The sequence below is a fragment of the Diabrotica undecimpunctata genome, chromosome 2 (assembly GCF_040954645.1).
Source record: "Diabrotica undecimpunctata isolate CICGRU chromosome 2, icDiaUnde3, whole genome shotgun sequence".
In the NCBI taxonomy this organism is placed as follows: domain Eukaryota; kingdom Metazoa; phylum Arthropoda; class Insecta; order Coleoptera; family Chrysomelidae; genus Diabrotica; species Diabrotica undecimpunctata.
In genome coordinates, this window is record NC_092804.1 from 154,891,066 (window position 1) to 154,905,510 (window position 14,445).

Consider the following 14,445-nt stretch of genomic DNA (forward strand, 5'->3'; position numbering starts at 1 on the left):
AATTTTTTGTGACTTGTATTATGTATTTGTACATTATGTATAATTGTAGGTGATGTGTCTCTAAAGTTCTACTAATCCATTATTGTAGGTATATTTTTGTTGCTGACTTCTTTTTATAATATTGAAAACCAGAGTCTGCCACCTTCTGTTGATAGGTTTGCTACACATTTTTCTCCATTGTGTAAGAAGAGGACTTCTTCTTTTCTTTTTTTTCTTTTTGCTGTCTCTTTCTTTTATGATTAATTATGAGTGGAACCCGAAACGTCAAATGGTAGTTACAAATGTAATTATTATAACAATTAATTGTGGCTTACTCACATACATTTCCCCCTCGTTTCTTTTGAACGGTTATTGCTATTTTAGTGAAATTTGGAGAAGGTAATAAACAGACGTAGGCTTCTCAACTAGTCATAACAGATGACGTAATAGTAACATGACGTTACAGCGCCACTGTGACAAATAAATTTAAACGGGACCTTATGGCAAGTGATATCTCGTTTGAAAGTTATTAAAAATACCTATTCAGTTATAATAATTTTGTTTAAGTTTAAGCTCATTTTGATAAATAAATTAAATAAACACTAAAATTGTAGCTTCTCATTTAATTAATAAATATTTAACAACCAGGACTTATAGTAAGTTTTCAAGGTGCTTCATCTACTTTCTGGCAGTAATGCATCCTATTTCTAACCTCTTGTCGTACTCGTTCAAATGTGTCGGGTGAAATTCTCTAGGTGCCCTACATTCTTCATTAATTCGTTGTTTCAAAATGTCAATGTTGTCGGGTGCTGTAGCGTAATAAAGTTAAGATTTCAGGTATCTCCACAGAAAAAAATCTACTGGTGTGAGGTTTGGTTAGCGAGCTGGTCATTTTATCGTACCACGTCGTCCAATTCATCTACCACGATATTCTTCATCTAAGTAACGTCTTACTGCAACATAATGGATGCATAATGCAATCTTGTTGAAACGTTGTTTCCAAGTTGCCGAATTCATCTGAAGTATCCTCCAGAATTTCAAACAGTAACGGTTTAATTGCATTTTGTAATATCTCCAGATACATCGGTTAAGTTCGTATTGAGAAAAACAGGTCCAACTATGTTCCTTTTCTCGTAGCACTACCACCGGGGTGGGTTTTGACTGACTGCACAACTTGCTTCCATCTTGAACCATCGTCCATAATAGTTGGGTCAGTGGGTAGCCCCATTGTTCTTAGGTCTGACCATATATTGTCTCTCCATCGCATTCGTGGACGTCCTAAGGGCCTTCTTCCTGTGAGGGCTTCCTCCCATATTAGCTTGGCAAGGCGGTTATTAGGGAGTCTATGGACATGTCCAGCTCATCTTAGACGTTGGAATTTAATCTCTTAGACTATATCGCTTGCTCTTTACATCTGCTTGACCTCAGCATTTGTTCTCATTCGGTATTGGTTGCTATTAATGTCGTGAAAAGGTCTAAAGATTATTCTGAGGATTTTCCTCTCAAAACATCTAAGTTTTCTTTCAGTTTCTTTGGTCAGGATCCACGTCTCACACCCATACATGAGCACCAGTCTAATTACCGTTTTATATATTCTAATTTTTGATCTTCGTGTTAGGCTTTTAGATTTAATAGTATTGTGGAGGCTGTACATACATCTGTTTGCTCCCTGAATTTTTCTCTTAATCTCTTTCGCGATATCGTTATCTGCAGTGATTGTTGTTCCGAGATATTTAAAACTCTCCACTCTTTCAAAGTTGACCCATATGGGGGTTGAAATATACCCATATGGGTCTATGGTAACATTTTGCCCTATTCTATCTTATCCCTTTTGTCTGTTGATGCACATGTATTTGGTTTTCTCTTCGTTTACCCTTAGACCAGTTTTCTTTGCCTCTACCTCCAATTTATTAAAAGTGTCCTTTACATTGTTGACTGTGTTTCCTTCAATGTCAATGTCATCTGCGTATGCTAGTAGTAATTTTGGTTCATTTACTATCAGTAATTCTGTTTTAAGTTGTGCTGCTCTCACTACTTTCTCCAGGATGATATTAAAAAGAAGAGGTAACAGCGCATCTCCTTGTTTCAGGCCACTGCTTATTTCGAAAGATTCTGATAGTTTGTTACCTAATCGTATTCTGGATCTACAGCTACTCACACATAACTTAACAAGCTGGATAAGTTTTTTTGGAACTTAGAGTTCTGCCATTGCATTCCACATCTGATCTCTTTTAATGCTGTCGTACGCTTGCCGGAAATTTATAAAGAGATTATGAATAGTTCTATTAAATTCCCATCCTTTTTCAAGCAGCTGTCTTAGAGTAAAGATCCGATCTATGGTCGATCTATGTTTTCTGAAGCCGGCTTGGTATTCCCCTGTGAAATTTTCTGCAAACGGTGTCAGCCTACTTAATAGGATGTTGACCGCCTTGTCTATTTTTGTTTCCTGTATCTAGCCACCTTAGTTCTTCTATTGCTGTAATGTCCATTCCTACTCTTCTAACTTTTTTATTGCATGTATAGATGCTTCCGTCCGGTAGCAACTTAAAAAATTCCATGTTCCAACATTCAAAGTCCTTTTCCATTGCGATTATCGTTTTCCATATGTATCTGTTCGATTCCGAGGCAAACTTGCAGTTTTCATAACAGACTGTTTTTTATAAGGGCAAGTTGTTGGCCTTCCGCTTAACCCTCTGCCTTTCTCCAGGCTTGGGACTGGCAAGAAAGACTGTTAAGCTACTCGCTTCACCCAACAGTCATTCCAAGTGGAGTTGCCCAGGTTTCCCAAAATACCTGCCCAAACATTTATTTCTTTTTTTTTAAATTGAGTATGTGGTTCAGAAAGACGTGAGAATTTGTGTCATTGAGACCTCACATTGTGTGCGGTATTATTTCTATTAAGAGAAAAAGTACTTTCGTCACTAAAACAAATTGTTTTTATGTAATCGGGCTATTGGTTAATTTTATTGGACATATTTTCACAGAATTCTAGTCTTCGGTCGGGTTCATCATCTAAAAGTTGGTGCACAATTTTTAATTTGCATGGATAAAATTTGTTTTTAGCCAACACTCGGTGTACTGTCTTTTGTTTGAATTCATAGATATATGCAACTTGGGCTGTAGAAGAAGTAGGGTTCACCATTTCTGAAATTATGTCCATTTTTTTGTCATCATTAATTGTTGGTTGACCTGATCGTTTAACATCTTGAACACTACTTTTTTTTTAAGCTTCCGAAGAAGATTCCTCAAATAAGTTCTAGATGTAGGGCGATAGGAGTACCTCTCATTAAATGACGTTCCACAGTATGAAAATTATTTGCACATTCACCAAATATTAACACAGCTTCTACTTTGTCAGCTACAGTACGTACCATTTTGCCTTTGTAAAAATTTAAACGTCTCGTTAAACAATAATGAAACTAATCATTAACTAAGAACAAGTTAGTAAACTTGAATTGACTAAGAAGAAATAGAAACTAAATATTCAGGTATAAACGCGTTTGCAAACTAAAAATATCTAGAGAATTGACTAAGCTAAGCAGAAACAGAAACTAAATGTTGAGCTATAAACTAAAAACAACTAGAGAATTGACAAACGTCAACTTTTTTGATAAATAACCAAAGACGGACATTAGAATTTTTATTAGTTAAATTCCAAACTAGAATTTTAGTATTTATTTAATTTATTCGTCAAAATCACCAAAAACAACAAAATTGGTATGATTGAATAGGTACCTATATTAAAATAATTGTAGTTTCGCATTTAATTAATAAATATTCTAACGTTCGCCACTGGTCAATTGTCGAAAAAGTTTACGTTGACGTAAAAACAATTAGAGAATTAAAAAACGTCAACTTTTTGACAAGTAACCAGAGGCGCAGGTTTTAAGATTTATTAATTAAATGCGAAACTACAATATAAGTATTTATTTAATTTATTCATAAAAATGAGCTTAAACTCAAATAAAATTAGTTTTCAATACCTTTTAAACGAGGTATCACTTGCTATAAACTCCAATTAAAAAATTATCTGCTACAGTGGCGCTGTACCGTCATCTGTCACTTGTTATCACTAGTTAAGAAGCCTTGTACATTTGTTTATTACCTTCCTCCAAATTTCACTATTAGAAGTATAACCGTTCAAAAGATACGAGGGGGGAACGGACTTTTGACTAGCACTGTATAAACATAAGTAATCTACAATAAAAATAAAAATAATTTAGTTTAAATTTGTGCTCTAAAAACCAGCAGAAAGTTGTAAACAAAAAAATAGTCTATGTAGATATTTTTTTATTATTTCGTTAAAATTACGAACATTTCAACCGATAAAAATTTTATGGCACAGCTTCATCTCATTTTCGATGGCTTCATATATAACAAGTACACCCCTGTTTATAAAGTACTTTTATAGATACTTTCGGTAAGATTTAGCTATCATATTCCTTTAGAGATCACCAATATAATGATGATTTACTAGAACTCCTACGCACCGATACATAATAAGCATTCCTTAAACATAAAATAAGATATTTAAGCTGTTTCCATATAAGACTTAATATTACGCATTTAATCACAGATATATTGCCGTTTTGCTTGAACTCCTACACGCTTAAGTACAATAAGCAACCCCTCAACATAAAATGGTGTATTCAGGCTATTGAATATTCTCCCGCATTATAATTATAATGATTAATTATACAAGACCTCCTTGCATTCCTTTTAATAAATATATGAAATTCCTTTGTCGAGCAAAGACTCTCAGATGTCTCTAATGAAAATTTCCGTGTAGTATGCAATAAAGAGAATAAGTAGCAGAAATCTAGGACCAAAAATTATAAGCTGTATTATAATTCTAACCAACAAAGTAAGATAATTTTTTAAGCGTATACCTATCAAACATTTTTAAGTTTAAATTAGAATGAAGTTTTAAGTTTAATATCTAAATATAGCGTCTCGGTGGTGCAGTAGTAAGAACGAACATTTACTTAGTATAATTAGTATAAAAACCCTAAAGGTTGTGAGTTCGAATCAAGCCAAGTAATTTTTATTGAACAAAGTTCTCATCTTAATCGGATCGGTAATTGGCAGAGGTACCGCTCCCGTTCGGATATAATAAGTAACTTTTTGTAAAGACAAAGACATGCCACCCTCAAGTCGTCAATATGGTTTAATAATACAGAGGGTCAGATAACCAGATGGATTGAATGACTTTAGGAATACGATTTCAAGATTGAGCATCGAGTCGCAGTTAGCCATATGAATGCTGATTTACTCTCTAGAATACAGTACCCAGCAGAGTGTTCCCACTACAACAAAACATAATCCATGAAAGCACCAGTACGAAGAACAATGACAAATTGACACCTACTAGGATTAGAGGGAAACAAGAGAATTACATCATGAAGTAGGTTGAGATCTACTCATTCTAGACCAAAAGGCCATTACTATTGCAGACGTGTTAATTAAAGGGTAAATCAGCCCATAATTATTATTTGTAGCCATCCAAGATGTCCACAAAAACTACTGCTTTTCCAGCATATTTAATTTTAATTAGATAGACTCCGTTGAATAATATGCCTGCGAGTTATTCTTCCAGTGCTTTATAGAAGATATATAATAACAGGTCTTCAGGCCTGAATGCCCCTGGATTTAATTTTTGCTATGTGTATTCATTACTCCAACGATTTTGTTCGGAGGATATATTAAGCAACAACGAAAACAAAAAACACTTCTGCTCCACTCCCCTATCTTTTATCTACATCTATATGGCTTCATATGAGTCGTTGTCATCTAAGCTATGAGTATTATGTAAAATAAGAATAATGATAAAATACTTAACACTCAAGAAAGCGGCGCCAACACAAACAAAAATCAGGGGCAAAGGATACAATAGGGAAATCACGAAACACTTATACAGAAAAAGAATATCAGAGAAGATTGTTGGAAATAAAATATTAGAAAAGATAACATCAAGTAAACCTGAAAGAAACTTAAACATAACATAATTAGCGCAGCAGCAGAATCACTTAGAGAAAGGAAAGTAACAAACACAGACATATCAGAAAAGAAAACCCCATGGTTTTCAGAAAAAGTAAAGGCAAAATATGAAGAAAAAAGAAAGTTTTTTTACACTACAGAACACAATAAACACAACAGGCATACAACCACTATAACCAAGTCAGCAATGAAACGAATACTTTAGTCAGACACATAAAAAGGGAACACTGGTTCAGCTTTTCAAATTAGATGGAACAGGGCTTCTGCAAAACACAGGAAGAAATATGGGGAATGATCATAGGACAAAAAAAGAGACAAACGAACTAACAAAAATGAAACATATTCAGAAGAAAACATGGGCAGACTACTAATCCTTATTTCGTAAAGGTGACAATAATGAACCACTAACACCAGATATGACGGCATACAAAGAAATAAATATTGAAAAGGAAGAGGTAAAGAAAGCATTAAGGAAATTCGAAAACAGAAAATTAACAAAAGAGGCCAGAGTACCGAATGAACTCCTAAAGTATGGAGGACCAGATTTACCCAAACTACTAAAACTAGTTTAAAAAATAATAGATCACAACTAAATTCTTCAAGAATGGAGATCAAGCATCCTAATATCTCTCTTTAAAAAGCACGACAAGTTGGACCCGAAAAAATACAGAAAAATTTATTTGTTAAACATAACACTAAAATTAACAACCAAAATGATGAGCAAATGAAAAAATAAACTAAATAAAATTATAACACTAGCAGAAGAACAACAAGGTTTTAGGTCGAAAAGATCATCGACGCTATATTTAAAATGAGGTAATTACAAGAGAAATCGTTAGAATGCAATAAACCAGCATAATATCTGTTTCGTAGACCTGACTGGGCATTTGACTGGCAAATTAAAGGACGGTATTTACTTATTATACTTGAATATTCAAAACGATCTAAAATATTTTCCAAAAAACCACTATAAAAGTAAAAGTAGAATATGAACTAACTACCCTATTGAAGCTGGCATTGGGATAAGACAAAAAGATTGCCTGAGTCCTTTATTGTTTAAACTGATTATGGATAAAATAATAAAAAAGTAAAAATAAAAAAGGATACCAAATAGGAGAAAAACAACTTAACATAACAATTTAAATTTACAACGTATGCTGCACCAATTTAGTCGATGTTATCGTTTTCTAATATTTCATTACCAGCAATATTCTCTGATATTTTTTTTTTCTGTATAAGTATTTCGTGAATTCCGTATTTAGTCCTTCGACTCTGATTTTTGTTTATATTAGCGCTGCTCTCTTGGATGTGAAGTATTAAATTTTACATAATACTAGGGACTTAGATGACAACGAAGTTTATCAAAGGTTATATAGATGTAGATTTTTAGTAGATAGAGGAGTGAGGCAAAAGAGTTTTTTGTTTCCGTTGTTTAATATATCCTCTGAACATATCTTTTCGCAAATAGAGTCTGAAGGTAATCTAAGAATAAGTAACGGAAGTAAAGAATATTGTTTTGGAAAAGTGGATCAGTTCAAATACCTTGGAATGGCGATTATAAATAGTAAAGGAAATAGAGCCATGGGCCTTTAGTCCTGAATACCTTTTATTATATATCTACTCGCATGCACTGGAAGAATAACAAAAGGCAGATTATTCAACGGAGTCTATCTAATTAAAATTTAATCTGCTACAATAGTGCGTCAAAACCAATATGTACTAAAATTCATGTTCACGCCCTGTAAATAGCTCGGCAATGTTCAAGTCTATTCTTTGAAATGGACTTCCAACATTGCATTGTCTCAAAAAGGCTTCTTTTTTCGGTTAATTACTCGTAACACAGATAGTACATTAATTATTCATCAAACCGTTCCCGAATTCTCTTTCCCATTGCCGAGTTATCTGTACACCCTTTACACCCTTACAAATGCCCTCCTGATGGATTCACCAACTCGTCTTAAAACCGTCTTAATTTTTCAGTACTTATTAGCCATCTTTCATTGATAATGGAGTCCTACTTGTAACGATTATTTTGCCTACCACATAGGATATTACTATGGGGGTTGAAAATTGGGGACAGAAACTATGGGGGTGGAGATAGGGCAAGCAAAATAAATGCTACTTATGCGAACGGCATTCAGGGTTTATTTGGAAAACTGAGTCGTTTATAAGTAAATGACAAGGAGACTAAAATGGGGTAACTACCAAAAATTAAACAAATGGGTACTTACATGAGTGTCCTGGACAAACAAAAACAGAAGAAGGTTCTCAAAGTTATTTAAAATGGACGCTGCTTTGAAGAATCTTACTGCTGGATGAAAGAAAAGGTTTTTCGTTCCTAAACACACAAAAGAGGTTAAAAACTTTTTAAAAATAAATAATCAAAATGGTTTAGGGAAAAAAATTACACATTTATTATTGTTGTCTCACCAAAAACAGCTACAAATATAGATAATAACAATAAAATACAAAATATAAAAAAAACTTACTATTTTACTATACTTTATATATACTATAGGTACAAACTCTTGAAGTTGGAGATACTACAAAACTTACAATTGTTAATGGGCGACAATTTGTAACGGAAAAAATTAGAAATGAAAAATAGCTTTTTAAATGAAACTATGCATAGAGGTTAACCTTTTTCTAAAAAAACAAAGCAAAAAAGGATCTGTTTTGATTAGGTATTTACCAAAAGTAAAAAAAAATAAAGCTAGCTGTCAGATGTCAACACTAAATTTTAAAACTGAAAACAATTAAAATGACAGGTAAGCCACACTCTAAGATCTACAATTTTAATTATTACAATTTCTTAAACTGTTATGACTACTACTAAGGATTTCCACAGTTTTCACTGTCTTCCTTCACTCAACCGTTTTCTCCAATTTTCCCTGTCATTCCAGTCTCCATCTCGCAGGGTTCTTTTCTCCATAGCCTCGTCGATTTCATCTCTGAATGACCTTCGGGGTCTTCCTCTCTTTCTTCTTCCAATCGGGCTCCATTTTGTGATTTTGTTTATCCAGCGTCCTCTGTCCGCTCTTCTGACGTGGCCGTACCAGGATAGTCTCTTCTCCTCTATATAATCGATTATGTCTGATTGCACTCCCATTCTCCGCTTAATCTCTGCGTTTTCAATTCTATCTCTTTTTGTAAGTCTACAGCTTCTCCTCAGGAACTCCATTTCTACTGCTCTTATTCTACCTCTATTTCTCTTGTTTATTGTCCAGTTTTCGGACCCATATGTCAGGATACTTCTTGTCAGGGTATTATATATTCTCTTTTTTGTCTTTATCGTAATGTTCTTATCCCACAACACTGAGTTTAGTTGTCTTATACAGTTTCTTGTTTGTCTTAGTTTGTTGTTTATATCTTCTTCTGTTGTTCCCTGGTTCGATATTATGGTTCCTAAATACTTGAATTTATCTGTTCCATTTATTTGTCTTCCCGCGTCTATCTCTAGGTTTCTCATATCCTTGTATTCTGTTGTTAGGTATTCGGTTTTCTCTAAGTTTATTTCCATTCCGTTGTTTTTATATTCTTCTTCTAGTTTTCTAAGCATAAAGCTGAGATCTTCTTCATCTTGTGCGATGACGACTTGATCGTCGGCAAAACTTAAGGTGTATAGGTATTCGTCTCTTACTGGTATGCCCATTCCTTCGCACTTTCTCCTCCATGGTTTGAGTGTCTTTTCCAAGAATATTTTAAACAGAGTAGGGGACGTAGCACAGCCTTGTAGAAGTCCTTTTGTCGTCTTAAATGGATTGTAGGCTTTATTTCCACATTTAATAGCTACTTTGTTTTCTTTGTATAGTGCTTTAACTGCTTTTATTAGTGTTTGTCGGATTCCGAGATCATTCATTGCTTCCCATAATTTGACTCTAGGTATTGAGTCATATGCTTTCTTTAGATCAACAAAGGCCAGATGGACCGGTCTACCTTTTGCCATTTTCTTCTCTATCAGTTGTTCTAATGTGTACGTATGATCTAGGCATGATTTTCCTACTGTGAACCCTGCTTGGTCTTCTCCAATTTTTCCTATTATTTCAGTTTCTACTTCTGTTATGAACTGTTCTAAAAATATCATGGACAGAACACGTCACAAACAAAGAGGTTCTGGGAAGGATGAACAAAGAAATGGAAATTTTAAATACAATAAAATCAAGAAAATTAGAATATCTCGGACATATTACACGTGGAGAGAAATACACCTTGCTCCAACTGATTATGCAGGGAAAGATCCAAGGAAAGAGAAGCATAGGGAGGCGTAGAATGTCATGGCTGCGCAACCTGAGAGAGTGGCACGGATGTACATCAAATAAACTTTTCAGAGAAGCCGTCTCAAAAGTCCGAATAGCTATGATGATTGCCGATCTCCGCCGCGGAGATGGCAGTTGAAGAAGAAGAAACTGTTATGTAAGCAATTATTATTAGAAAATATTTATTTTTCCTTTAAAAATCAACACAAAAGAGTTACCCTGAATTTCATTCAAATTTCTTTAAAATTTCTTTGGGTGGAAACTGGACTTACACTCTCTGCCACACGAACGAATTAATCTCCAAACTGCGGAAATATTTTGAAACGGCTTTGGGAGAAATAAATCGACGCTGGAAGTTGTTTACTGGGACACAAATTTTAGACTCAGCTTCTTGAAAAACTGAAACACAAGTGGGTACCTTTCAAATATGTTGGAAATGCCGCAAATCTCTTAGATACAAACCTCTTAAGTGAGATACGACATGAAACAAAAACAGTGATTACTCTTATTAGAACTGACACATTATATTGAGTATAAATCAATTTTTGTTTCAACAAATTTGCCGGTTATCACGAGTACACTTACAGAGTCTTGACTGTTTAAAGATTCTTCCAAACCTTACTGTAACCACACACTTACACAGTCAACTGCCACAACACTACACCTTTTCCATAAAAAGGGACGAAAGACAAACCACATAATTTGAAGAAAAACTTGGACTGAAACCCTGAAACCAACTGCCCCTGACAGCGGCCTCAGCGAGAGTGATTTCCTAATTCTTAAAAATCATTCGCTTTTTCGCATACCGTTTCCATCAACCCAAGTAGATATTTATTTAACGCTCAACATTAAGCGGCTCTCCATCAAAGAATACATAGGAAATACCCATCTGTGATATATAAACAAACTCTAAAATGTGTTTAATATCGACCTAGGCGACGCAAAAAGATTTAACTTGTACGATAGGAAACAGAAATACTTTGAAAATATTCTTCGGCGTTTTAATACTACAGGGTGATTTCAATATATACCTAAGAATTTAAAAATGCTACATACTGAGAACGTTTTAAGTACTGACCAAAGGTTTGATATTACTTTTCAAGACGTTCGACGGTTTTCTTCATTCCATTCTCGAATTTTATGTAAACCGGATCTTTCTCTTGGTCTCTCCTGATCCTCCAATATCGTTAACCAGCGCTGTTCTTAGTACTGGTGCTTTTTTAAATTTTGTTTTGTTCTAGTTGGAACACTCTGCTGGATACCTCATTCTAGAGAGTACATGAGCATTCATATGGCTAACTGCGGCTCGATGCTCAATCTTAAAATCGTATTCTTAAAGTCGTCCAATCCATCTGACTATCCGACCCTTCGGATTATTAAACCATATTGGCGACTTGGGGTGAAATGTCTTTGTCTGTTTAAAATGTCACTTATTATATGCGAATAAATGCGGTACCTCTGCCGAGCGCCGATCTGTCTGGCCTTCACGATCATAATGATTTTGATCCTATCGACTATTATGTTTGGGGATATTTAAAATCCGAAGTTTGTAGGTATTTCGTTAATTAAAGTTATTTTATTTATCTATTAATTACTTACATCAAATTTAATTTTGTTTAATTTTATTTTATTTTAATTAATTTTAATAATTTTATTTAATTTTATTTTCTTTTTCAATAAAATTAAATTTAATTTAACCTTATTTTATTTTATTTTATTTTATTTTATTTTATTTTATTTTATTTTATTTTATTTTATTTTATTTTATTTTATTTTATTTTATTTTATTTTATTTTATTTTATTTTATTTTATTTTATTTTATTTTATTTTATTTTATTTTATTTTATTTTATTTTATTTTATTTTATTTTAATTTTATTTTATTTTATTTATTTTATTTTATTTTATTTTAATTTTAAATTTAGCTATACTATGTATATAGAAGTATTCACTTAAAAAAAATTTGATATAATTTCCTGATTTTATTATTTAGAGCGCTTCATATACAATTTGATTTTTTTGTGAAATATATGGCCACAACGACAGTTGTCCCAAATAAACAACATAGGAGATTTCTAATATCCATTAGAAGCTGCAAAGAAGCATCACAAACAACTCTGAAAAGTGATACATTTTTCTAACACGTTATATTTTTCTTCCAGATAACGCCGCCGCTTAACGGAACATTTGAAGGTCTCGATTACGGCCTTTTGATTCCCGTCAATCCCACTCATGAAACAAGCGATTATGACCACTCCATGCCTTTGCTTGTGCAACTCGCTTGGAGCACAATATTTCTCTTTATGATCGTAACGGCGACGTGCGGAAATTGTATCGTCATCTGGATCGTAGTGGGTAAGTTTTTTATGGTTTATTTCGGCTGAGAACAAGAAGTGCCAAAGTTGAGAATAGAGGGACTATAGAGAATTTATTTTAGGTTTTTATTAAAACTTTATTAAATATACGAAAAATGTTAGTAAAGGTAGTTTGCAAAATTTACTTTAAATTTTAACTAAACTTTACTTTATTTAAAACTATTTGATATATGTATAATATTTTTTTATATAATTTTTAATACATCTTAACCATTTAAAACCCATTGATAAAATAAACAACATCTTTAAGATAATGAAAAAAAAGTTAACAAAAACGTACTTATCTTACATTTAATAAACAAAATTCTAATCCTAATTTCAATTTTCATTGCAGTCTCCGCAAATCGGTTTAACATGCCCTAAGCATAGCCATTTTTGGCATTTGACACAAAAATATCGTGTTTTACGATTTGGGCAATAGGCGCAACGACCTCGTGTATTTGGACGCGGAGGCGCTGGATCTGCATGTACTCCTAATTTTTGGGCGATATTTCTGATATCCTTTTATAAATCAGGATCACTTGCTCTGGTTAACATATTCTCTCTTGTCAAGGCTAAGACAATTGATTTCAGAATCAATCTTTGTTGCAAAATTAGATCATTTCTACTTTCATTACATTTATGTATGGTCCATTGGCCATCTTCGGGTATTTCTGTCTACGTTATAAGCTGCACATTACTGACGACTGAGGCAACGCCCGATTTTGTAATGTTATAAAAAGTAATAATATTTTGCTTACAGGCATCTCCAGAAACTTATTCCATCGAGTCATCATAGTGAAGAGAAGATAACAGCGTCACGACTTTTTTTCTTTGGGATATACGACACCATAGTAATGGATTTGGAAAATGCAAATATAGACGAGTACTGTGGTCTGCTGGTATCAAGAAGTTCTTTGGAATCTCCCTTTTATTTTTTCAAATTGTTCCAACAATTGTAATTTTGTGCTATTCCAGCATGCGTTCTAGAATTTCGTAACTTTAAACCAATTATCCATGGTTATATTTCTAGACGATCCAAACGCAGATTCACATATTCTTTCCACTACATCGGTGGTTTTAGTAATAACCCGATATGGCCCTGGAAGCTAAGCTCCTACGTATACTTCCATACTTACCGTGTTAAAACATTGGGCATCCACCAAGGAAAATACTGTTATGACATATTTGGCTGGCTTATTCGGAATATAAATGCGGAATCCGCAACATCCACGGAATGCAAAGAGCATCTCGTCTAATTTTAAGTAAGATCCAGAAACTAAGTTTGCATTTCTGATTAAACTTGCCAAAAACGTTTCTTATTGGTGCAAGTTTGTCTATGGTTCTTCTTTTTTCTTTAGTATTTACGTCATCAAAACGCAAACAACGTAGCAAGAATACAAATCGCTTGTCAGCTGTAGTAACTCGAAACACCTCCTCGCCCGTTCGATTAGTAGCCCAAAATTCTTTGCAGTTTCAACGGCTTGCTTTGAAAACCTCAGCTAGGTATAATAGACCAATTAACGCCTTTATTTTTACAGTATCTGTAAGTCCGGCTTCATTCGGATCTACATAATTGTTTCTTAGTTTAGAAATAAATATGTTAGTGTTCTCTAAAATGGTTTGGAGAATATTATCATCATCAATAAAATATTTTCAACACTCTAAAGGATCAACTGCTTGACGAGCATTATCTTTTGAACCTGGTAAGTATAAAATTAAATTAGAACTTCTTGTCCGAACAATTTTACAGGCATGTTTTTTCCAGAATACCCCATCCTATGCATAATAAAAGAGCAGCCGGTTTTCCGTATTTATTTCAAATTATTTTGAAGTTGCAGGTTCCTCCCCCAATCCTT

At 33.6% G+C, this 14,445-nt stretch overlaps 1 protein-coding gene across 1 annotated transcript in view; it reads left to right on the forward strand.

The window, feature by feature from the left end:
- LOC140435099 (tachykinin-like peptides receptor 86C) overlaps window positions 1-14,445 on the forward strand; it is a 951,389-nt gene that overhangs the window by 215,498 nt on the left and 721,446 nt on the right. The window contains exon 3 of the mRNA XM_072523804.1: window positions 12,395-12,587. Within this exon, the coding sequence (XP_072379905.1) occupies window positions 12,395-12,587 (193 nt within the window). The remainder of the gene's footprint in view (window positions 1-12,394; window positions 12,588-14,445) is intronic.